At 42.2% G+C, this 23,751-nt stretch overlaps 2 protein-coding genes across 6 annotated transcripts in view; one reads left to right on the forward strand and one right to left on the reverse strand.

Annotated features, from left to right (window-relative positions):
* Nucleotides 1-16,757, reverse strand: part of fgd6 (FYVE, RhoGEF and PH domain containing 6) — a 123,973-nt gene extending 107,216 nt beyond the window's left edge. The window contains exons 1-2 of the mRNA XM_059654713.1: nt 16,516-16,757; nt 8,366-10,772 (exon numbers count right to left, since the gene is read on the reverse strand). Coding sequence (XP_059510696.1) covers nt 8,366-10,772; nt 16,516-16,525 — 2,417 coding nt within the window. The 5' untranslated portion in view covers nt 16,526-16,757. The remainder of the gene's footprint in view (nt 1-8,365; nt 10,773-16,515) is intronic.
* A 223-nt stretch (nt 16,758-16,980) lies between these two features.
* Nucleotides 16,981-23,751, forward strand: part of vezt (vezatin, adherens junctions transmembrane protein) — a 71,965-nt gene continuing 65,194 nt past the window's right edge. For 2 of the 5 annotated variants that reach the window (XM_059654729.1, XM_059654730.1), the window contains exon 1: nt 16,981-17,069. In XM_059654729.1, coding sequence (XP_059510712.1) covers nt 17,028-17,069 — 42 coding nt within the window. In that variant the 5' untranslated portion in view covers nt 16,981-17,027. The remainder of the gene's footprint in view (nt 17,070-23,751) is intronic. The other 3 variants (XM_059654733.1, XM_059654731.1, XM_059654732.1) reach the window with 2 other exon arrangements.

Consider the following 23,751-nt stretch of genomic DNA (forward strand, 5'->3'; position numbering starts at 1 on the left):
TGTTAAGCTTTGAAATGATATGGCAGTTGTCCAGTAGCCACATGGCTTTCATCTCACACACTCTACTTTTCCCTCTGTCTCATAATTGAATAGACAATTCAATGTCTACTCAGCGAACAGAGTACATCCAGGATGGCATGTTGCAATTAGGGAGGCAGAAAACTGCTTGTTAGTAAGCTCATACTGAGCATCCAAGAAGAGATCATTGCTATTACGGCTGTTAATCCAATTATTTTCCCTTTTCCCTTGCCAGGTCTATACCAATTCAGGCATTGAAGTCACTGAGAATGATTAGCTTGTGAGACTTTACAGCAGTAGGATTCACAACAGGGACTTACTATATTCCAAAGTCACAGGCTGTTAATTAGATCAAACCTGGAGAAGTGTGAGAATCTTATGATATTTCTTCCATTGAATATTTGACCTAATTAAAATTATTTTAATTATCTATGTATGTATCTCAGCCTTAATTATAAACAAGGACTCTACCCCTACAGTTCTCTTTGGCAAAGAGTTCCAGGGTCTCTCAATCCTCTGAAGAATTATAGAACATAGAACAATACAGTGCAGAACAGGCCCTTCAGCCCTCGATGTTGTGCCGACCTCTGAACTAATTTAAGCCCATCCCCCTACACTATCCCATCATCATCCATATGCTTATCCAAGGACTGTTTAAATGCCCCTAATGTGGCTGAGTTAACTACATTGGCAGGCAGGGCATTCCATGCCCTTACCACTCTCTGAGTAAAGACCTGCCTCTAACATCTGTCTTAAATCTATCACCCATCAATTTGTAACTATGCCCCCTCATACAAGCTGACGTCATCTTCCTCGGAAAAAGACTCTCACTGTCCACCCTATCTAATCCTCTGATCATCTTGCATGTCTCAAATTGTATGGCTTGAAGCACACGAATCAGGCTACAAATAAAAATGACAGTCAATGAATACATAACCTGCTACAAAACCTTATTTTCTTTTTGGTCATATTGGCTGGCGAACAGTATTGGCTAGGGCACCAGCAGGCCTCTCAAAAATACTGCTACAGGAACAGTTAGACATTACTTTTACATACAAAAATCTCTGTTGGTACTGCATTAATCTATCATTGATTAGATTCCATGCAAAATGCAATGAGATAAATGGCTGGTAAATTTGCCCTTAATAATGTCGATCAGATTATGGTTGCTGGGTGAAATTAATAAACATTGCATATAAGCAGGCAAAATAATGTTGCTGACATTTGTGCATGATAAAACATTGAAGCCAGACTTTATAAAAGATCTTAATCTAAGGGAACACTTAGGAGGCAGCGATCATAATATGGTAGAGTTCAGTCTGCAGCTTGAAAGAGAGAAGGCAAAATCGGATGTAATAGTGTTACAGTTAGACAAAGGTAATTACAGGGGCTTGAGAGAGGAACTGAGGAAAATCGACTGGAAGCAGAGCCTAGCGGGGAAGTCAGTGGAGCAACAATGGCAGGAGTTTCTGGGTATAATTGGGGGACACAGTGCAGAGGTTCATCCCAAAGAAAAGAAAAATTATCCGGGGGCGGGGGCAGGGGGGGTTTGCGGATTAGACAGCCATGGCTGACAAAGGAAGTCAGAAAATGTATCAAAGGAAAACAGACAGCCCATAAAGTGGCCAAGAACACTGGGAAATCAGAAGATTGGGAAGGCTACAAAAACAAACAGAGGATAACAAAGGGAAAAATAAGGAAGGAGAGGATCGAATATGATGTGTAGGTGAGCCAGTAATATTAGAAATGATAGTAAAAGTTTCTTTCAATACATAAGAAATAAACGAGAGGCAAAAGTAGACATTGGGCCGCTCCAAACTGTTACGGAAGGCTAGTGATGCAAGATAAGGAAATAGCTGAAGAACTTAAGTACTTTGCGTCAGTGTTCACCGTGGAAGACATGAGTAGTATCCCAACATGTAAGGAGAGTTGGGGGCAGAGTTGAGTATGGTAGGCATTACAAAACAGAAAGTGCTAGAAAAGCTAAAAGGTCTAAAAATTGATAAATCTCCTGGCTCCGACGGGTGACATCCTCGAGCTCTGAGGAAGCTGGCTGAGGAAATGACAGAGGCATTGGCTGTGATCTTTCAAAAGTCACTGGAGTCAGGGAAAGTCCCAGATGATTGGAAAAATTGCTGTTGTAACCCACTTGTTTAAGAAGGGATCAAGACAAAAGATGGAAAATTATAGGTCGATTAGCCTAACCTCGGTTATTGGCAAAATTCTAGAATCTATTGTTAAGGATGACATTTCTAAATTCTTGGAAGTGCAGGGTCGGATTAGAACAAGTCAGCATGGATTTAGTAAGGGCAGGTCATGCCTGACAAACCTGTTAGAATTCTTTGAAGTGGTAACAAGTAGGTTAGACCAGGGAAACCCAGTGGTTGCTATCTCTCTAGACTTCCAAAAGGCCCTTGATAAGGTGCCTCACGGGAGGCTGCTGAGTAAGGTGAGGGCCCATGGTGTTTGAGATGAACTACTGGCATGAATTGAGGACTGGCTGTCTGACAGAAGGCAGAGAGTTGGGATAAAAGGCTGTTTTTCAGAATGGCAAACAGTCACAAGTAGTGTCCTGCAGGGTTCAGTGTGGGGGCCACAGCTGTTCACGTTATATATTAGTGAGCTGGATGACTGGGGGCATTCTGGCGAAGTATGCCAATGATACGAAGTTAGGTGGACAGGCAGGTAGTACTGAGGAGGTGGGGAGGCTGCAGAAAGATTTGGACAGTTTAGGAGAGTGATCCAGGAAATGGCTGATGAAATTCAACGTGAGCAAATACGAGGTCTTACCCGTTGGAAAAAAGAATACAGGCACGGACTCTTTTCTAAATGGTGAGAAAATTCATAAAGCCGAAGTACAAAGGGATCTGGGAGTGCTAGTCCAGAATTCTCTAAAGGTTAACTTGCAGGTTGAGTCTGTGATTAAGGAAGCGAATGTAATGTTGTCACTCATTAGGCAGGGAGACAAGGACCCGTGGGCACAGCCTTAGAATTAGAGGGGGTAAATTTAAAATGGAAGTGAGGAGACATTTCTTCAGCCAGAGAGTGGTGGGCTTGTGGAATTCATTGCCACAGAGTGCAGTGGAGGCTGGGACATTAAATGCCTTCAAGGTAGAGATTGATAAATTCTTGATCTCATTTGGAATCAAGGTCTATGGGGAGAGTTCAGGGAAGTGGAGTTGAAAATGGCAGAGTGGACTTGATGGGCTGAATGGCCTTACTTCCACTCCTATGTCTTATGGTCTTATCTCAAGAGGGTTGGAATATAAAAGCAGTGATGTGCTTCTGAGACTTTATAAAGCTCTAGTTAGGCCCCATTTAGAATACTGTGTCCAATTTTGGGCCCCACACCTTGGGAAAGACATACTGGCACTGGAGCATATCCGGCAGAGATTCACACGGATGATCCCTGAAATGGTAGGCCTAACATACGATGAACAGCTGAGCGTCCTGGGATTGTATTCACTAGAGTTTAGAAGGTTGAGGGGAGATCTAATAGAAACATACAAGATAATGCATGGCTTAGAAAGGGTGGATGCTGGGAGGTTATTTCCATTAGGTGGAGAGACTAGGACCCATGGGCACAGCCTTAGAATTAGAGGGGGTAAATTTAGAACGGAAATGAGGAGACATTTCTTCAGCCAGAGAGTGGTGGGCCTGTGGAATTCATTACCACGGAGTGTAGCGGAGGCTGGGACATTAAATGTCTTCAAGGCAGAGATTGATAATTTCTTGATCTCACAAGGAATTAAGGGCTACAGGGAGAGTGCAGGTAAGTGGAGTTCAAGTGCCCATCAGCCATGATTAAATGGCGGAATGGACTTGATGGGCCAAATGGCCTTTCTTCCACTCCTTTGTCTTAAGGTCTTATGGAATACTTGTACATTCCAGTATTTTGTTGGTCGAGCTGAAAGATGGTGACAGTGTTTTATATTTTGATTTATCTTAACCGAAAATAACTTGGCTCAAAGCAACAATAATATCAATTAAACAATACAAAAGCAAAATCAGGAGATTGCATCTCAAAAATACCTTAAAGTACTTCAAAACATATAATTACTGTTTGAGGTGCTGAGACTTGTTGCATTAACAAACAACAGCAGCCATTTGGGCACAGTTAAATCCTAGACTGCACCCATTTTCCCTCTTCACCTGTGCTGCTAGGTTAGGTATTGAAGTACAATCTGAACTGTCCTAGGCCAACAATGCTAACATTAAGGCAAGCTAACACATGCCTGAAAACACTAGAAATGTTTACCATTAAATTTTATTCACAGCAATTGTCAAATAGTACAGAATCAAAGGATACTTATTAACTTGTAGTGTCTTTTGTAAAGGTCAGACATAGATTAAGTAGCACAATTTCCCTGATTTTTCAGGCAGTACAACGTATTACGTGCCGCGTGAACAAAATTCTAATGTCCTTAGTGAATTTTTGCCAATTCTGTTTAATCAGTCCCATCTGGTTATGAATCCTTTTGCCAATTAATCTTCAATTACCCTCCCAAATCCCTTTATAATTTTGGAAATCTCCCCTGTATCTTCTCTAACCAACAAAGGACCAGAATAGTCAAACAAATATGAACAGAGAAGAAGGAAAATCAGACTCTTCAATTCGATTGTGAAACAGCACCACCTTTCTCTCAAATGTTGGTAAAAGGAAGGGAATGGGAGAGAAAAGTAAAGTCTATTTTACAGCAAGCTTGGGCAGGCTCTCCTGGAAGTCAATCAACCAAAATGACTAGCACAGTAACCCCTTCACCAATCCACCTCCCAAACATCCCAATGTCTGTCTCTCCAATTTTTCTTAAATCCTTCCTTAAAAATCAATAGCAAACCCAGGCCTAGAAAACAAAGTGTGTAGCCGGTTGAACACAGCAGGCCAAGCAACATCTTAGGAGCACAAAAGTTGACGTTTCGGGCCCAGACCCTTCATCAGAAAAGGGGGACGGGGAGAGGATTCTGAAATAAATAGGGACAGAGGGGGAGGTGGACTGTAGATTGATACAGGGAGAAGATAGGTGGAGAGGGGAGTATGGGTGGGGAGGTAGGGAGGGGATAGGTCAGCCCAGGGAGGACGGACAGGTCAAGGGGGGCGGGATGAGGTCAGTAGCTAGGAAATGGAGGTGCGGCTTGAGGTGGGAGGAGGGAATAGGAGAGAGGAAGAACAGGTTAGGGAGGTGGGGACGAGCTGGGCTGGTTTTGAGATGCAGCGGGGGGAGGGGAGATTTTTAAGCTTGTGAAATCCACATTGATACCATTGGGCTACAGGGTTCCCAAGCGGAATATGAGTTGCTGTTCCTGCAACCTGCATCATTATGGCACTGCAGGAGGCCCGTGATGGACATGACATCTAAGGAATGGGAAGGGGAGTTAAAATGATTTGCGACTGGTAGGTGCAGTTGTTTATTGCGAACCAAGCGTAGGTGTTCTGCAAAGCGGTCCGCAAGCCTCCGCTTGGTTTCCCCGATGTAGAGGAAGCCACAACGGGTACAGCGATGCAGTTTAACAGATTGGCAGATGTTCAGGTGAACACCTGCTTGATGTGGAAAGTCATCTTGGGGCCTGGGATGGGGGTGAGGGAGGTGGTGTGGGGCCAAGTGTAGCACTTCCTGCGGTTGCAAGGGAAAGTGCCGGGTGTGGTGGGGTTGGAGGGGAGTGTGGAGGGTACAAGGGAGTTGCAGAGAGAGTGGTCTCTCCGGAAGGCAGACAAGGGTGGGGATGGGAAAATGTCTTTAGTGGTGGGGTCGAATTGTAGATGGTGGAAGCGTCGGAGGATGATGTGTTGTATCCGGAGGTTGGTGGGGTGGTATGCGAGGACTAGGGGGTTTCTCTTTTGGCGGTTATTGTGGGGGCGTGGTGTGAGGGATGAGTTGCGGGAAAGGCAGGAGTCACAGTCGAGGGCGTTGTCGACCACTGCTGGGAGGGGTTGTGGTCCTTGAAGAACGTGGACATCTGGGTTGTACAGGAGTGGAATGCCTCATCCTGGGAGCAGATGCGGCGGAGGCGAAGGAATTGGGAATAGGGGATGGAATTTTTTCAGGAAGGTGGGTGGGAGGAGGTCTGTGGGAGTCAGTTGGCTTGAAATGGACATCTGTTTCTAGGTGGTTGCCTGAGATGGAGACAGAGGGGCCCGGGAAGATGAGGGATGTGTTGGAGATAGTCCAGGTGAACTGGAGGTCGGGGTGGAAGGTGTTGATGAAGTGGATGAACTGTTTGAGCTCCTCTTGGGAGCACGAGGCGGCGCTGATGCAGTCAATGTGACGGAGGAAGAGGCGGGGTTTAGGGCCAGTGTAGATGCGGAAGAGGGACTGTTCCACGTAACCTACAAAGAGGCAGGCATAGCTTGGGCCCATGCGGGTACCCATGGCCACCCCCTTTGTCTGTAGGAAGTGGGAGGAATCCAAAGAGAAGTCGTTGAGGGTGAGGATGAGTTCAGCTAGGTGGATGAGGGTGTCGGTAGAGGGGGACTGGTCGGGTCTGCGGGACAGGAAGAAACGGAGGGCCTTTAGGCCATCTGCATGGGGAATGCAGGTGTACAGGGACTGGACGTCCATGGTGAAAATGAGGTGTTGGGGACCAGGGAATTGGAAGTTCTGGAGGAGGTGGAGGGCGTGGATGGTGTCACGGACATAGGTAGGGAGTTCCTAGACCAAGGGGGAGAAAATGGAGTCCAGATAGGTGGAGATGAGTTTGGTGGGGCAGGAGCAGGCGGAGACAATGAGTTGACCAGGGCAGGCGGGTTTGTGGATTTTGGGAAGGAGACAGAAGCGGGCAGTGTGGGGTTGGGGAACAATGAGGTTGGAGGCTGTGGGTGGGAGGTCACCTGAGGTGATGAGGTTGTGAATGGTTTGGGAGATGATGGTTTGGTGCTCGGGGGTGGGGTCATGATCCAGGGGGCGGTAAGAGGTGATGTCCAAGAGTTGGCCCCTGGCTTCAGCGATGTAGGAGGTCAGTGCGCTATACTACAACTGCGCCTCCCTTGTCTGCGGGTTTGACGGTGAGGTTGGGATTAGAGCAGAGGGCTGCACATTCTGCAAGGGAGAGGTTGGAGTGGGAGAGAGGGATGAAGAGGATGAGGCGATTGATATCTCGACGGCTGTTGGAGATGAAGAGGTCAAGGGTCCTGCCATGTCCATTTATTTCAGACATCACATAGTCACTGAGAGAAGAAATTCTTCTCGGTGATGAACCTGAGCCATTCTCTTGGGAGCTACAGTTCCTCATGTTGTGTCATGTTTAAAGGCACTCAATCACAGTTCAACGTCTGGGCTCGCTTCACATTTGTTTTGCAACAGTTATGCATCTACTGTTATTGCCACAAAAACAGTACGATACCAGAACGTGACTGAACACTGACCAAAGCAAACTAAAGAGAATCCATTTATTTTAAGATAATAAAGTGTGGAGCTGGATGAACACGGCAGGCCAAGCAGCATCTCAGGAGCACAAAAGCTGACGTTTCGGGCCTAGACCCTTCATCGGTCTAGGCCTGAAACGTCAGCTTTTGTGCTCCTGAGATGCTGCTTGGCCTGGTGTGATCATCCAGCTCCACACTTTGTTATCTTGGATTCTCCAGCATCTGCAGTTCCCATTATCACTATTTATTTTAAGCTTGTTTTACATTGTATACAGTGAATTTCAAAATATAAGTTTTATTCAGAATAGGTCATTAATGGAAAACTAGTTATGCAGATGATAATTGACCAGATCAGTTATTTACACTGTCACCTGTGTAAAAAGTAACATTCAGAGGTTCATTTTGCAAGTCAGATTGGGTAAAGATTATTTCAACATTACATTGGCAACTGTATAAACAAATTTAATTCAGTAGAAAGGATTCCTTCTCTGCATTGCTTTAAAATGAGACATCAGCTTAGTTTTTAAATGGTCTACAAGAAATGTTCACCTTCTTTTTGAGGCAGCAGAAATAAGGGGCCCATCCATGTAGCTTTGCGGTTGAAAATCAGCAGAATATGGTAGGGATGGCAGTAATTTCCCCCTCTATCTTTTTTAAGCAAATCTACTATAAATAGAAGAGCTAGTTCATTCAGTCACAGTGAAATGAATCAATATACTGAAATTTGGCTACGAGCAGTCAATTTTACGATAATCAGAAACAAAACATTCCAGATATTGGCAATTATGAATAAAACCAAAAATGCAGGAAAAACTCAGCTGGTCGGGCAGCATCTGTGGTGACAAAAAGGGTTAGCATTTCAGGTCTGCTCATCAGAGCTCTCTGATGAAAGGTGAAAGGTCCAAAACAATTTCAGAAGATCAGATTCTCCCATACAACTAATAAGCTTCATACACACCTGTAACATACTAACATTCTCATAATTACCTGATAAGCTGGTTCTTCTGAGTTGCAGTGTATTTTTGATAGCAAGTTGATACTGCATAGGGTTGTATTTCATGAAAACTACTGTCGCAGTCTTCAACACTGGAAGAACTTTTCCAATCAAAATTACCACTGATATTTTCATATTTAGGAGTAAGCGACTGTTGTTCAGTAAAATGCAGTTTAGAATTCTTTGGCCCATCTTTGTGGAGTTGAACATGAGATTCCTGTTCAGCAGGAAAGCTAGTTAGAAAATCAGAGGGACTTTTAAGTATTTGCCCTTTCTTTGTGTGGTAGCAGGAATCCACAGAATGTGCTTTCACAGGTTTAGTTTCTTGATCACCTGTCACTGACCCTGAAATGCAGAGATTATTGCCTTTACTTTCCATGGAAAGAAGTCCAACTGGTGCACTGTCTAGTGAATAGCTGCCTTTTGTCAAAAACCTTTGAAAGTCCGTTTTCATTTTAGCAGAGAGTTTTATACCCAGAATTCGCTTAAATGAGTTTTTCTTTGAAGGCACTTTTAGTGACTTTTCCAGCTTTTCAGAATCAGCAGATGACAAAGACTTAGCTCTTGGCTTTGATATATTGGCTTCGTTATTTATTGAAGTACTTGTTAGTGCCACACTGCCAGGACTCCCCAGAAAAGGCAAAATAGGATGTGGAAGTTTCCATACAGGTTTCTCACTCAGGTGGATTGTTTTGTGTTCATTAGTAGATGTTTTGTTTTCTGTGCTGGATAAACTGCCAGTTCCCTCTTCTGCATCATTTTCTACTGAACCACTTGCACTCTTGCCTGCTGTCAGATCCCTTTTAACTATAACAGATGAAGGCAGACTGTGACGCTGTGGTTTTTCTGGAATAATCTTTGGGGAGATGTCTGACTTAGTGGACTTTGCATCATTACTGAGCCCTCCATCAAAATCTGAACCAGTATCATTATTTGTTGCAGGCACTTTTGGAGCATATGATAGACTGAGGTATTTGGGCAAACTCATAGAGAGAGAACTACTTCTAATAAAACTGTTTTTGCTGTCTGTCGGCAATGTTCTGTTGCCACTTTCCAAATCTTTCTTTATTTGTTCTACTTTACTTTTATTTTGCAAGTCTGAAGAGATTTTGACTTTACAGGCAGAGTCCAGAACTGGCTTTTTGAAGGGTAAAATACTTTGATTATGAGAATCTTTTGCCTGACTCAGTTCAGTAATCTTATGCTGTGAGGATGCACTGTTCATCTCGACAGTCTGATATGAACTTTCACCTTTACACATAGAGACACTTCCAGCATCCAAAGAAACAACTGATTTGTTCAAATCTACAGCAGTTCCATCTGCAGTCTTGAAACAAAGATCATTGCAGATCTCATTCGGATACACAGTATCTTCCACAGAGTTGTCTATACAGTTCTGCCTGATGAGACCAACCAGGCGTGCTTTTTTTGGCTTTGGCATAGGAACTGGTTTAGTGCAAGGCACTGAAGTGAACGTTGAAGCAGTAATTGAAGAATTATCCTGATAGGTCAACTTCTCCTTTTCTGCAACTGTAAATGGAACTTTTGGCTGGCTGTTATGCACACTTTCTTTGAGGTCAGTACCAGAAAAGTAACAATTTTTCCTATTTTTCATTCCTTTTTCTGATTCCTCAGCAGCATTTTTAATCTCGTAGTCTTTATTCCCATCAACAACTAGCTCTCTTGTATTTCTTTTGGAATTTCTTAGATTTTGGAAAGTTTGGTCAGTATTAAACACTTCACTTTGCCCATTATTACTTCTGTGTAATTTGATACCTGCATCACAATGTGCATCTTTTTGCTTTGGAAGATAATTGTTCGGTGATACAACCTGAGTTAGCACATCTTTAAATTTCTGCTCTGGGAAACTAGTTTTACAACTTATCTGGTACTTGTTAACCGTTTTGCTATTCTGAGTCTCTGGTCTTTGCCATACTCTAGAGGAATAATTTGCTTGATCATATCTTTTGCTCTTTTCTAAAGTTTCCAATTTGGACAAGTGGTCAATGACAAGTTGTGTTTTACCTGTATTTTCACCATTTAAATATTTATGGTCATACTCAGTTTTACATAAGTAATTTGATATTTCGCAATGATGAGTCAATTCACAGTCTCCCTTTTGCATTCCATTGCCTTGGCAAGTTGGACACTTCACATTTTCACTCAGTTCTCGCTTAATTTCATCTGGGCATTTATTAATTTGCAGTGGTGTTGGTTTGACTTCAGCCACAGGAGTAATTTTTGGCAATACTGGCTTTGGTGCCAATGCTGGTTTTGGTCCTTTATGTGTTGAGAATGGTTCTGATATGATGATATCTGGCTTTGGTGCAACGGGAGGAGGAGGTGGTTTCTTTCCCAAAGCAATTCGGGGTTTAGGAGCCACTGGAGGCTTCTTAATTCCTACAGAAAAAAGATACATAGAAAAGTTGTTTTTCTATAGCTTTGATAAGACAAGGCCTGACAATATAGGGCATTTTGGAAGGGCAAATTTTGAACAAAAATTGAGTAACATGTGGACCAGGCTATAGCACAAACATACAGAATGCTGAAACCATTACAGTAACTTTGAATATAATGTTATAACATTAGTACTATTTACAAAAAAAAGGTTTGTGGTTAAGAGCAAGACCTGTGTGGACAAACTGCCAATGACAACACAACCGGACAATTCCAAAGAGAAGTGAGAGGGACAGTAAATACAAGCAAATACAAAATAGAGAGAGAGAAGAAACATGGACGAAATAGAATGAAGGCAAAGGGATGAAAAACAGATCTATAATGCACAGTGACTCATGATAGGTTCTGTTACTGGAACAGGGAGAATGCATAATGACACACTGAAAGCAGAAAGTAAATGAGTAGACAAGGGAACAAGGATATTCAAAATGGAGTACTCAGTGCATGCAGGAGACTGGGGAATTATGGGGAGGAGTCAGGAAATTCGGTTGATAAAGGGATGGCAAGTGAACAAGGTGGTTAAAGGACATGAATTACTTAGATTTATTAGGCACAAAACCAAACAGACCATTTAGAAGAACTATGTAAATCACCTGGTTACACCTTTGTTACAGAACGGCAGATAATTTTAGGAACCTGAGTACAGGAGGATATAAGTGACTTCTATGATTCTGTGATTGATACAAAGAAAAAGTAGGGAGTGGACAGAGAGATTAGAACTAGAAAGCATACAAAGCAAATGCAAAGGCATAAGTTAGTGTAATTGTGGACTTCAGAAAGAGAAGACATCAGCACAAGACAGAATAATCAAGATGTGACCACTTAGTGGTCGTGGATTAACTTCAATATTTAAATTGTTGACATTCAGAATATGAACGAAACACTTGGCAAACATTCCACTGCCCACCAGTCTTGAAGGAGGTTATAATAGTAGCATCTTTCTTATCCACAAGTGGCCATGTTATGACAAAATTGAAGCATACAATAACATTGTATTTTATCTATTTCCAGCTGCCAATAAAACGGTCCATGAATGTGGAATATCAGTTGCACTTATGTAGCAGTCTTAAAACGTCAAAGGGTACAGAAACTTACACAGCAGCAAAAACTATTCGTCGTAGCAACAACTGTGGAAAAAGAAAGTAAGATTGAAGCAGATGTTTAGCAGGTGTGTACGTGAAAAAAATGCTTAGTATTTACAAGTGTGGTTGATTTTGCAATGTCAGCAGTGATTGGATTACTAACCAACTGCAAATTAAGTTCAAAATGATTTCCCTATGGTAAGAAAATATTGCCATTTAAGATTTTACACAGAAACTTTAAGCCTTAGATTCTGTAAATATGAATTTTACTCATTTTTGCTGCATACACGATACATTCAGCAAATTATTCATGCATATTTAACTTACTGACAGGACAGGGAATTGCACTTCAATGCAATATTTGTAGGCTTGGAGACAAATTTGCATTTGGGATCTCTCAGTAATAATGAGAAGACAATGAGCAATTCTCATTTAAATTTCATCTGGATTAACTTTTCTTTTTTTTGACAGCAAACAGCCCCCTTTACAGGTTTTCTAACTTTAATTTTCCTCAAACTATCATTCAGATGACAACTGACCAATAATTAACATACCGACAGGATAACCTTTTACACCCACAAACAGCGAGCTTCAAAAAAAATGAATTTTCTAGACCACTTCCTGTCACTACCCACAAATCTGTTAACATTTTATACCATACATTGATACTCCTCAGAAATGTATGGGAAAGTTTTTTTTTTAAAAGGTTAGCAGAATTACAGGTAACACACATTACTGCCCATGCAAACATTTAGAAGTGTATACCATAATCTAGCTAGATATCTTAAATTCACCAAAGATCCCTACTCAACACCTTCTAAATCCATGACCATTGCCATCTAGAAGGAGAAACGCAGCAGGTACATGGGAACACTACCACTTTCAAGTTCCCCTCTAAGCCTCTCACCATCCTGGCTTGGAAATATATCACCTTCCTTCACTTGCGCTGGGTTAAAATCCTAGAATTCCCTCCCTAATGGCATTGTGAGTCAATCCACAGCAGGCAGACTACAGTGGTTCAAGAAGGCAGCTCATCACCATCTTCTCAAGGGCAACTAGGGAAAGGCAACAAGGCCAGCCAGTAACGCTTTCATCCCACAAATGAATAAATAGCTAGAATACCACCATCTCATTTGCAATTTCGACTAACTACAATAGATAGATTGTAAACCAAATAAGGATAGGGTTGTCATAAGGAATTCATAATGGTTGCAACTCAAATGAGAATCCATGCTGGAACTGCAAAATAAGCCAGTCAACATTTAATATTCTGATGAAGGATGTCATCTGAAAGATGGAACTAATAGTTCGAAATTAATGAGTTTGTGTATTTCTGGCATTTTCTACTTTTAATTCAAGCTATGCTGTTATTTGTCAAAAATCTAGGGGAGACAAACATCATTAGTGTCAATCTATGGGTGGGAATCAGAATCCTTACCAATGAAATCTGGAGTCAAGCAAGGCCGTCCTCTCTCTGCTGCCTTATTTACGTGTTGAGCCTTTTGCCGAATCCATCAGGAAGGACATGAGCCTGATAGGGGTGACTATTCTAGACAGCAGGGGCCTGCAAGTTAAAGCCTCCTTGTACATGGATGACATCACCATTTTCTGCTTGGATCCACCGTCAATGCGCAGGCTCGTGAGCATCTGCAACCAGTGTAAACTGGCCTCAGGAGCGAAGGTAAATCGAGGCAACAATGAGGCCATGCTCTTTGGGAACTGGGCAGATCAATCCTTAATCCGCTTCACTGTCAGGCTGGACTACCTGAAGGTGCTGGGTATTTGGTTAGGAGGGGCTAGGGCGTGCAGCAAAACTTGGGAGGAGTGTGTCACCAAAGAGAGGCAGCAACGAGGCAGATGGGGGCACTTTTAGTGTTGGTCTGGCCTATTCCCCAAACCTGCTCTGTCACCCAGGCCACCTTTCACTTCACTTGGAGGTCGAAGGTAGACTGAGTCTAAAGGAACATTACGTATAAAGAAAAAGGGGGGAAAAAACATACCCAACGCTACCCTCCCCCTGATGGCCACCATTGTGTGTGGCTGCATCACGCTGTGCATGGACCCTCAGTATGCAAACACCAAGTGCCACCACTTACTGAAGTTCTACTTGTCCCCAGCATTGCTAAGGATATGTTCAGCCTCGTTGCTGCAGAACACTCCAACTAGATGGACTGTTCCGTATTACCTGTCCTTGTGGAGAAATTTGTGAAGCTCTGTAACATGGGACTCCATGCTCGATGATCTGTTCCCTGGCATGCACACCGAGACAAACATCAACTGCACCTGGAGGACCATCAACTTGGTGAAAGACGATGTTTGGTCTGCCTGAAACTTGCTGGTCTTCCAGTTGAAAGATCTGATCTTAACCAAGTGTTGCAGACTGGCATATTCCAAGGTCCAGGGCTACATGCTGAGGGAAGCACGAAAACTTGGGACAGCTGCTGTCAAGATCACCGTATAAGGTCCTTCTGCCAAAGCATAATGTGGGTCCATCCAGTAATCGAGCCCACCCTGAAGCCTCAGCTAAATGCTAAGAATTTAATTGTATATATAGAGAAAGCCAAACTCCCACATTTGTGCTCTTCTCTGTAAGCAAAGACAGTACAAATCTAATGGTTTCATTAGCTGTGTACGTACATAAAGATTTTCTTTTGAAATTAAAAAAGACAGGAATACTCATTGCTTCCCTACCATAAAAAAATTAATTAGCTGGCACTGTTATCTGTTGTACTTCTATTACAAAATGATTTTTTTTAATGCATGGCTTATTTGCATCTTTCTCCTTCCTTTGGATATGCTACTCTTCATCAAATAATGATTCTGTGGGTGCTGGTCTTTCTTTCAGCTTCCCCAGGTGATCATTCTATACATATGACAAGATATGAGCTAATCCTGTTCTGCAACTCTAGCTGGAAGAAATCAGGAGTTGCAATTTCAGACAATGTCCATTCAGTTACCAAGTACAAAACTAAACAGTCACAGTTCTTCCACGGACCCCGCTAAATCAGAAGAAATCGAAGAACTAACGCCAAAAGAAACCTTCTTAGTCTTCCTGGCAAAGGCTTACCTAAATATTATTTTAACCATTTATGCCATTTGGAAGCAATCCAAAGAGATTTAATTTTCAAATCAATATATAACTAGAACATAGAACATAAAGGTTTAACCATTGTTGTTGTAAAGCACATCTCATGCAATGGCACATTATAGAAAATTACTCCTTTTTGCTATGAGCATTTTTAGTAATCCAATCAACTAAACTCTAGTCTTTATTTGTTTAAATCTGTTTTGAGGCTTCCAAAATTTGAAATTAACAATTGCTACTCTGAGAACAAACAGAACTGCATTGAACGCTAAAGAATGGATTTCACTGTCAGCTGCAACCAGCTGTAAACTGATGGTCTTATATTCAGGGTTTAACAGCCAGACAACCACTAGTGTCAAAGGCACAGCTGCTCCTTAAAAAACTTAAATCAATTACTACTTAAGAGCAGCCTATTTAAAAATCAGAGGTCCCTAACAATATATAATTTTAAAGTTTCTAGATATAAACCGAATGTCACAAAAACAAAAAATACACAATGAACAAACATCGTTCAAAGCTAAAGAAATTCATACTTACTGAGTTGCAAAATCCAGATTCTGGAAACCCCACTGAGTTATTTACTGCAGTTCACATCAATTTTATTATTCAATTCCGTTTAAAAAATATTAATTCTCTAGAACTGTTTCAATAGCGGCTGATATTCAATCATTTTGGGTTCGCACGGATTACACATAGTAGTGCGAAAATTATCAACGTTGACCCGTACTTTGCACTAACTACACCAAGAAAACTCCTTTTTAGAACTAGACGTACAACTGAATGTTGAAAAGAAGTTATTTTTCGCGACATAATCCTATCATAACGTGTAAACTGGATATGAGACTAGACATGACACAGGCACAAAAGGATCCTGTGCAGCTGATGCTGGTTGGAATTACTGCACTGAAAGACAAATTTGGGACAGAAGGCGACAGATGGGGACTTGTGGTCAACGCTTGGCTGCAAATCAATCAGTCGTTCGCCCCCCTCCCCCAATATTTCAGAAGGAAATATACACTCGCTAAAATTGGGCATAAAAGTCTTTGATAAACTCAGTGGTCGAACAAACCGTTAAAATGACAAGTTTGTACCGAAGGAAAGAACTCCAGTCGTTTATCTTGGCACAAACAATATCTATAATTTTTAATCTATTGAGATAGTTGGGGGGGCGGTTGCATTTATCAAAAAAACAGGAGATTGTCAATTAAATCGCAGCTTCAAAACGGTGAAGGGAGACAATCTCCCCAGCATCATCACTTTTTTAAAAAGTCGGCGAGTAAAGTGGGATTAAGATCGACGTTGGGAAGAGAATCAGAGGAAGCCTGACCGCCAGCCTCAAGACATGAAGATATCCAGGACCCTTCCTTCCTTCCTTCCCTTCCCTTCCCCCAACCTTCTCAAGGCAACAGTAATGCCGCCGAAATCACCGCTCCCTCACTCCCTTCAAGAGGCAGACGGACCTGCCACTGCAACGAAAAATAACCAAGTCCAAAGCGACTACAGCGGGGAACAGACTCACCTGCGCTCATACTGGGGACACCGTGCGCTCCTACCGTTTCCCGGCCATCGGCGCGTATTTCAACCGACTACAACATCAAACCGGCCACACCGATCGCTATCAGCTGCACCGCAAACTAGCAATATTTACACATCACGCAAGAAAGGTACTTTTTTTTCCCCCTCCCTCACTCTTGAGGTTCACCGTCCGTCCCGCAGGCGTCTGTGACTTCGCTCAAGCGCCCCCTGCGGCTCAACGGACGAGCCTACCCGTGCGCGCGCGCGCGTTCCTCCGTGACGACGCCGCGAGCGCGCGCGCTCCTCCGTCAGCCGTTGACCTTCAGTCTCAACAGCTGACAGTGCGGCGCAGGCGTTCGCTCACCTCTCCGAAGCCTCACGGCATACTTTGTAGTTCCTCTGCATCCCTAGTCCGGCACCTCTGGAGGTGCAGTTGCACAGTTAGACTACAACTCCCAGAGTCCTCAGCGTGGCACACTGCTTTCCTCTCACGTCAGATTGCATTCATCCACTTCAATGGCGGTTGTTGAAGAGTTTGATGAGGATCTGGTGTTGGAGGTAAGCGCAAGGTCTTTGCTTTGTCGTGCAAACGAGAACCCAGTTTCAAATTCCAACGTTGCTGCATGATATCCTGTTGTATTGTCATAGTCATTTAACTTCCCACAATAATATTTGGTTAATCTGATCAGTCAATTTGCTTAGTCCAGTCTCTGTTCCATTTACTATACAATGTGCAGAAATTAATAATGCCTCATTTCAGAGGAATGTGTGAGGAGCAGTTTCTCCGTGCACACCATCATTTTATTCGTGAATATTGTTGCCCTCTTATAATTCAAGCAGAACGACTCCTCTGAGTCGCTAAAACCAGATTTCATTACGTATTTAAAAGCACAGGATATTTTGATTGATGACCAAGTGTGAAGCTGGATGAGCGCGGCGGGCCAAGCAGCATCTCAGCAGCACAAAAGCTGACGTTTCGGGCTTAGATCTAGACCTGGGCCTAGTCAGCTTTTGTGCTTCTGAGATGCTGCTTGGCCTGCTGTGTTCATCCAGCTTCACACTTGGTTATCTTAGATTCTGCAGTTCCCATTATCACGGATATTTTGATTGAGTTTTAATAAAGTCTGAAAACGATGGAAACATTAAAAAGCGAAACATTCTTATATTTAAAGAAAGTTGGGAAGATTTTATCTTTAATTTGAATATCTCGTCTATTAAGTTCGACGTTATTCGGATGTTTCACAAACACCATTTTTGTGAGTCTGAGTGGCAGTTGTAAATAACAATTTGCGATTGTATGAGAACCAAGAATGTAGAAAAATGTCCTGGTATAATTCATGGGAGCGTCACCCTGCTTGACAGAGGAGCCAAACGTGAAATTAAATATCAGTAAGTAGCTCATTGTTTGGATGTTGCAAAGTATTACCCAAAAAGGTGGAGTGGGCAAATATAGTTGAGGTTTTGAAAACAATATTACATATTCATCTGAAGAGAGGGGAGAAAAAAAACTGTCAGGACAATGAAAAAAAGGCGGGTGAGTGTGACTTGCTCAGTTGGTCTTACTGTTGCAGAGACTTGATAGATTAGATGGCCTCCTCTGCATTGAATATGTGGTTCAATGAAAATTTGATGCTGAGCAACATAAAAAGATTTTAGGACAAGCAGTGAAATGCTTGAACAAAAAAGGTTTTAAATTTGTCTTAAACAAAAATACAGATGGAGTGAAATCTGGAGATTTACAAGTTAGAGATAGAATCCTAGAGTTTAGAGCTGAAGCAGCTAAAGGCACAACTGCCATTGATAGAGTTCTTAAAAATGGTAATATGAAAGACACCAGAATTGGAGTAGTTAAGAGAACTATGTTGGAAGAAGTTGCAGTGATAGGAAGAAATGAAGCTACAGAGGGATTTAAAGCCCAAGATTACAATGCTTAAGAGGAACTTGGGCCTGTACAGGTTGGCGAGGACAGTGATGTTGAGTGAATGCCACTTGATGAGAGTTTTCCTAAACTTCATTCGCAGAATGTGGGTATTGCTGGCTAGGCCAGCATTAATTGTCCATATCTAATTGCCCCAGTGTCTGGTGATAATCTGTCTTCCTAAACCAATGTAGTTCATGTGCTGTTGGAAGGACGTTCTAAGATTTTGAGCCAATGACAATGAAGGAACAATGATAAATTTCCAAGTCAGGTTCATGTGTGGCTTGGAGGGAAGCTTGTGCTGGTGGTGTTCTGATGTTTCTGCTGCCTTAGTTCTTTACGGTGGACATGTTCACAGGGCCTTAGTTCTTTACGGTGGACATGTTCACAGGGCCTTAGTTCTTCACGGTGGACATGTTCACAGGTTTAGAAAATGCTGCCAAAGAAGAAGGCTGCAGAATTTTGCATGAGCTGAAGTTTATGCCATGCTAAAAGAATATTGGAATTGTCTACTATACAGATAGGTATGACATAGGTAGGGGTTTCAGGAGATCTGTTGAGGTAAGGTGAAGCCACACAATGATACTGATGTGTATATAAGTAGTCTTGTTGATGATAGAAATGTGTGGTTGGAAAATCATGTGGTCAAATAATTAATGTCGGTCTGTATGATCACAGCAGAATGTCAAACCTTTGTCATGAACATGCAGTTATGATATTTAAGAATGGTCTATGTGTCACTAAAAGTTGAAAAAAGTTTGTGTTTATGTAACAGTAAACTTTATTTTCATAGTTTTATTATTCTGATTTAATTGCATTCTTTCTGTTAAAATTCTATTGTGTGTTTTGACATTGTGGATTCAATGCATTCACATTACCAGGAGTATGTTTTGGTGAGAAAAGGGCCTTTTTTTTGAATAATTTGCTTTATGAAGATAATGTTCCATCTTCCCACTGAGAATGCTGTCCATTGCGTTGTGTGGCACTACTATTGTGCTAAATGGGATCGATTCAGAAAGATTCACGAAGCACACACATCAGATTTATATTCTACTGTAGTATGCAACTTGACATGTGCCCTACTCTACTATCACCATAATGCGAATGGATCAATTTAGTTCAATAAAGAATATAGGACAGCATACCGGGAGTATTTTCAGGCAGGCCAAAGAATTAGTTGGCCACCTGAAGAATGAACCTGCAGCAAAAAACTACATGTGTGCCAAACAATGAGACATGTGATAAGGCAAAGCAGTTTTACAACCAACTGATCAAATCTAAGCTCTGAGGTCCTGCCACAGCCAATCATGTATGGTGGTTAACAATTACTTGCTGGGGTCGGGGCTTCACAAATCTGCCCATCCTTAATTGTGGGTAGCCCTCCACAATTTCCAGTTCTCTCATGACGTTTAACAGCATTGCCATCACTGACTCTCCTCCACAATCAACATCATGGAGGGTTACAATGATGAGAAATATTACTTAACCCTCCATATGAAATTCTTTGGCCACAAGAATACAACAAAGACTAAGTCATAGTCATACAGCATGGAAATAGACCTTTTAGTCCAATTCGTCTGTGCTAGCCAAGTTTCCCAAACTAGTCTCACTTGCCAGCATTTGGCCCATATCCCTCCTAAACCTTTACTATTCATGCAACTGCCCAAATGTTTTTTAAATATTGTGACTGCGCCTGCATCTACCACTTCCTTTGCCTGTTTTTTCCACATACAATTCACCCAATACGTGAAAAAGTTGCCCCTCCGGTCCTTCTTAAAAAAAACTTCTCCCATTACCTCAAAAATATGCCTCCTAGTTTTTAACTCTCCTGCCCTAGGGAAAAGACCTTTGCTATTCATCTTATCTATGACCGTCACGGTTTTATAAACCTCTGTAAGGTTACTCCTCAATCTCTTACGCTCCAGTGAAAAAGTCACAGCCTCCCAAGCTTCTCCCTAAAACTCTAACCCTCCAGTCCTAGCTACGTTCTAGTGAATCTTTTCTGCACACCCTCCAATTTAATAATATCCTTCCCATAGCAGGGTGACCAAAACTGTACACAGTACTCCAAAAGTGGCCTCACCAACATCCTGTACAACATGACATCCCAACTCCTATACTCAATGCTCTGAACAATGAAGGCAGGGATGGTGTAGGGGGATGTGCTTAAATTAGTTCACAGGTCAGTGCAACATCAAGGGCTGAAGGGCCTGTTCTGCGCTGTATAGTTCTATGTTTTATGTTCTAAGTGTGCTAAATGCCTTCTTAACCAACCTGTCTACCTGGGATGCAATTTTCAGAGAACTATATGTCTGAACCCCTAGGAATCTCCGTTCAACAACAATACACAGTGCGCTGCCATTAAGTCCTGCCCTTGTTTGCTTTACCAAAATGTAGTACCTCACATTTATCCAAATTAAACTCCATCTGCTACTCCTCAGATCCATTTGTAATCTTAGACATACTTCTTCACTGCCCACTGCGAATTTAGTAACAGTATCTCCAAAATTCCCATCCCACGGGGTGGCAGTGTGAAATGTGAGGAGGATGTTATGAGAATACAGGGTGACTTGGACAGGCTAGGTGAGTGGACGGATGTATGGTAGATGCAGTTTAATGTGGATAAACGTGTGGTTATCCACTTTGGTGGCAAGAGCAGGAAGGCAGATTACTATCTAAATGGAGTCAAGTTAGATAAAGGGGAAGTACAATGAGATCTGGGTGTTCTTGTACATCAGGCAATGAAAGCAAGTGTGCAGGTACAGCAGGTGAAGAAAGCTAATAGCATGCTGGCCTTCATAACAACAGGAATTGAGTATAGGAGCAAAGAGGTCCTGCAGCTGTACAGGGCCCTGGTGAGGCCGCACCTGGAGTATTGTGTGCAGTTTTGGTCCTCAGATTTGAGGAAGGACATTCTTGCTATTGAGGGAGTGCAGCGTAGGTTCACGAGGTCAATTCCTGGAATGGCAGGACTATCTTATGTTGAAAAATTGGAGCGACTGGGCTTGTATACACTTGAGTTTAGAAGGATGAGAAGGGATCTGATTAAGACATGTAAGATTATTAAGGGATTGGACAGTCTGGAGGCAAAAGCATGTTTCCGCTGATGGGTGAGTCCAGAACCAGAGGACACCATTTAAAAATAAGGGGTAGGCCATTTAGAACAGAGTTGAAGAAAAACTTCTTCACCCAGAGAATATATGGAACACTCTGCCCCAGAAGGCAGTGGAGGCCAACTCTCTGGATACTTTCAAGAAAGAGATGGATAGAGCTCTTAAAGATAGTGGAATCAAGGGTTACGGGGATAAGGCAGGAACAGGATACTGATTGTGGATGATCAGCCATGATCATAATGAATGGTGTTGCTGGCTTGAAGGGCCAAATGGCCTACTCCTGCACCTACTGTCTATTGTCATCCAAATCCTTTTTGCAGATGACAAACAACAGTGGACCCAGCATCAAACCCTGCAGAATACCACTGGCCATAGGCCTTCAGTCCAAATAAACAACCCTCCACCACCATCCTCTGTCTCCTGCCATAAAGCCAATTTTGTATCCAATTGACAAGCTCTCCCTGAATCCCATGTGATCTAACTTTACTAATTGGTCTCCCATGCAAAACCTTGCCAAAGGCTTTAGTAAAGTCTATATAAACAATGTATACTGCTCTGCCCTCATCAGTCTTTTTGGTTATGCCCTCAAAAAACTTAATCAAGTTTGTGAGACATGATTTGTCCATACAAAGCCATGCTGACTATTCCTAATCAGTCCTTGCCTCTCCAAATGCATTTTAATCCTGTCTCAGAATCCCCTCCAACAACAGACGCACCCCTGATGTCAGACTCAAACAGAAGTTGCTGGAAAAGCTGGACCCAAAACACTATCTCTGATTTTCTCTTCACAGATGCTGCCAGACCTGCTGAGCTTTTCCAGCAACTTCTGCTTTTATTTCTGAATTAAAGTTTCCATAGTTCTTTTGGTTTTTACTGATGCCAGACTCACTGTTCTGTTGTTCCCAGGCTTCTTAAATAAAGGCACAATGTTAAACTCCCTTGAGTCCACTGGCACCTCACCTGTGGCTGTCAATGAAAGAAACATCTCTGCTAGGGGCCCCACAATTTCATCCCTAACTTCCCACAACATCCTGGAATACACTTGATCAGGTCCCAGGGATTTAGCCACTTTTGTTTTTTTTTAAGATGACCAACACTTCCTCTTCTGTAATGTAGACTGTTTTCAGGACATCAATATTTATTTCTGAGTTTCCACAGTTTCTGCATTGTAAAAACTAAAGTGAACTATTCATTTAAAAACTGATGTGAACAATTCATTTATTATATCTCCCATCTCGTGTTGTTCCACACGTAGATGACCTTGTTGACCCTAAGGGGCCTTATTTTCTCCCTAGTTGATCTTTTGCTCTTAATATACTTACAGAATCTCTCTGGATTATCCTTAATCTTATCTGCCGAGGCTATCTCATATCAGCTGATATTTGCATAACCTCCTGATTTCCCTCTTAAGAATGCCCATACACTCCTTATAATCTTCAAGAGATTCACTTGATTCCAGTTGTCTGTATCTAACAAATGTCTCCTCTTTATTTTTGACCAGAGCCTCGATATTCATCCATTGTTCCCCACCCTAACCAGTCTTGCCCTTCACTTTAACAGGAACATAATGCCTCTGGACGCTCGTTATTCCACATACAAAAGCCTCTCCCTTGCCAGTCATCCCTTTCCCTGCTAACAGACTATCCCAGTCAACTTTGGAATGTTCCTGTCTCATACTGTCAAAATTTGCCTTACTCCAATTAAGAACTTTAACTCTTATACAAGGCTTATCCTTTTCCATGGCTATTTTAAAACTAATAGATAATGATCACTGGTCGGACAGTGCTCTGCCACTAACACTTCAGTCCCTTACCCTGACTTGTTTCCCAAGGGATTATCAAGTTTTGCTCCTTCTCTAGTAGGTGAATCTACATATTGATAAAATTTTCTTGGGATTCCTCACTATTCTAAGCCCTTAACACTATGGCAGTTCCAGTCTATGTTTGGAATGTCAAAATCCCCTATTGTTACAACCTTCTAATTTTTAAACTGTATTTTTATGCGATCTGTCCTACATATTTGTTCCTCAGTTTCCTGCTGACTATTTGGGGGTGTTGGGGTGGGGGGGGCAGCTATAGTACAATTCCATCATGATGATCATCCCCTTCTTATTTCTGAGTTCCACTCATATAGCTTCACTGGATGATTCCTCAGAAATATCCACTCTAAGTACAGCAATAATGTTTTTGCAGATCAAAAACACCACAAC

Source organism: Stegostoma tigrinum, chromosome 25 (genome assembly GCF_030684315.1).
Source record: "Stegostoma tigrinum isolate sSteTig4 chromosome 25, sSteTig4.hap1, whole genome shotgun sequence".
Classification (NCBI taxonomy): Eukaryota; Metazoa; Chordata; class Chondrichthyes; order Orectolobiformes; family Stegostomatidae; genus Stegostoma; species Stegostoma tigrinum.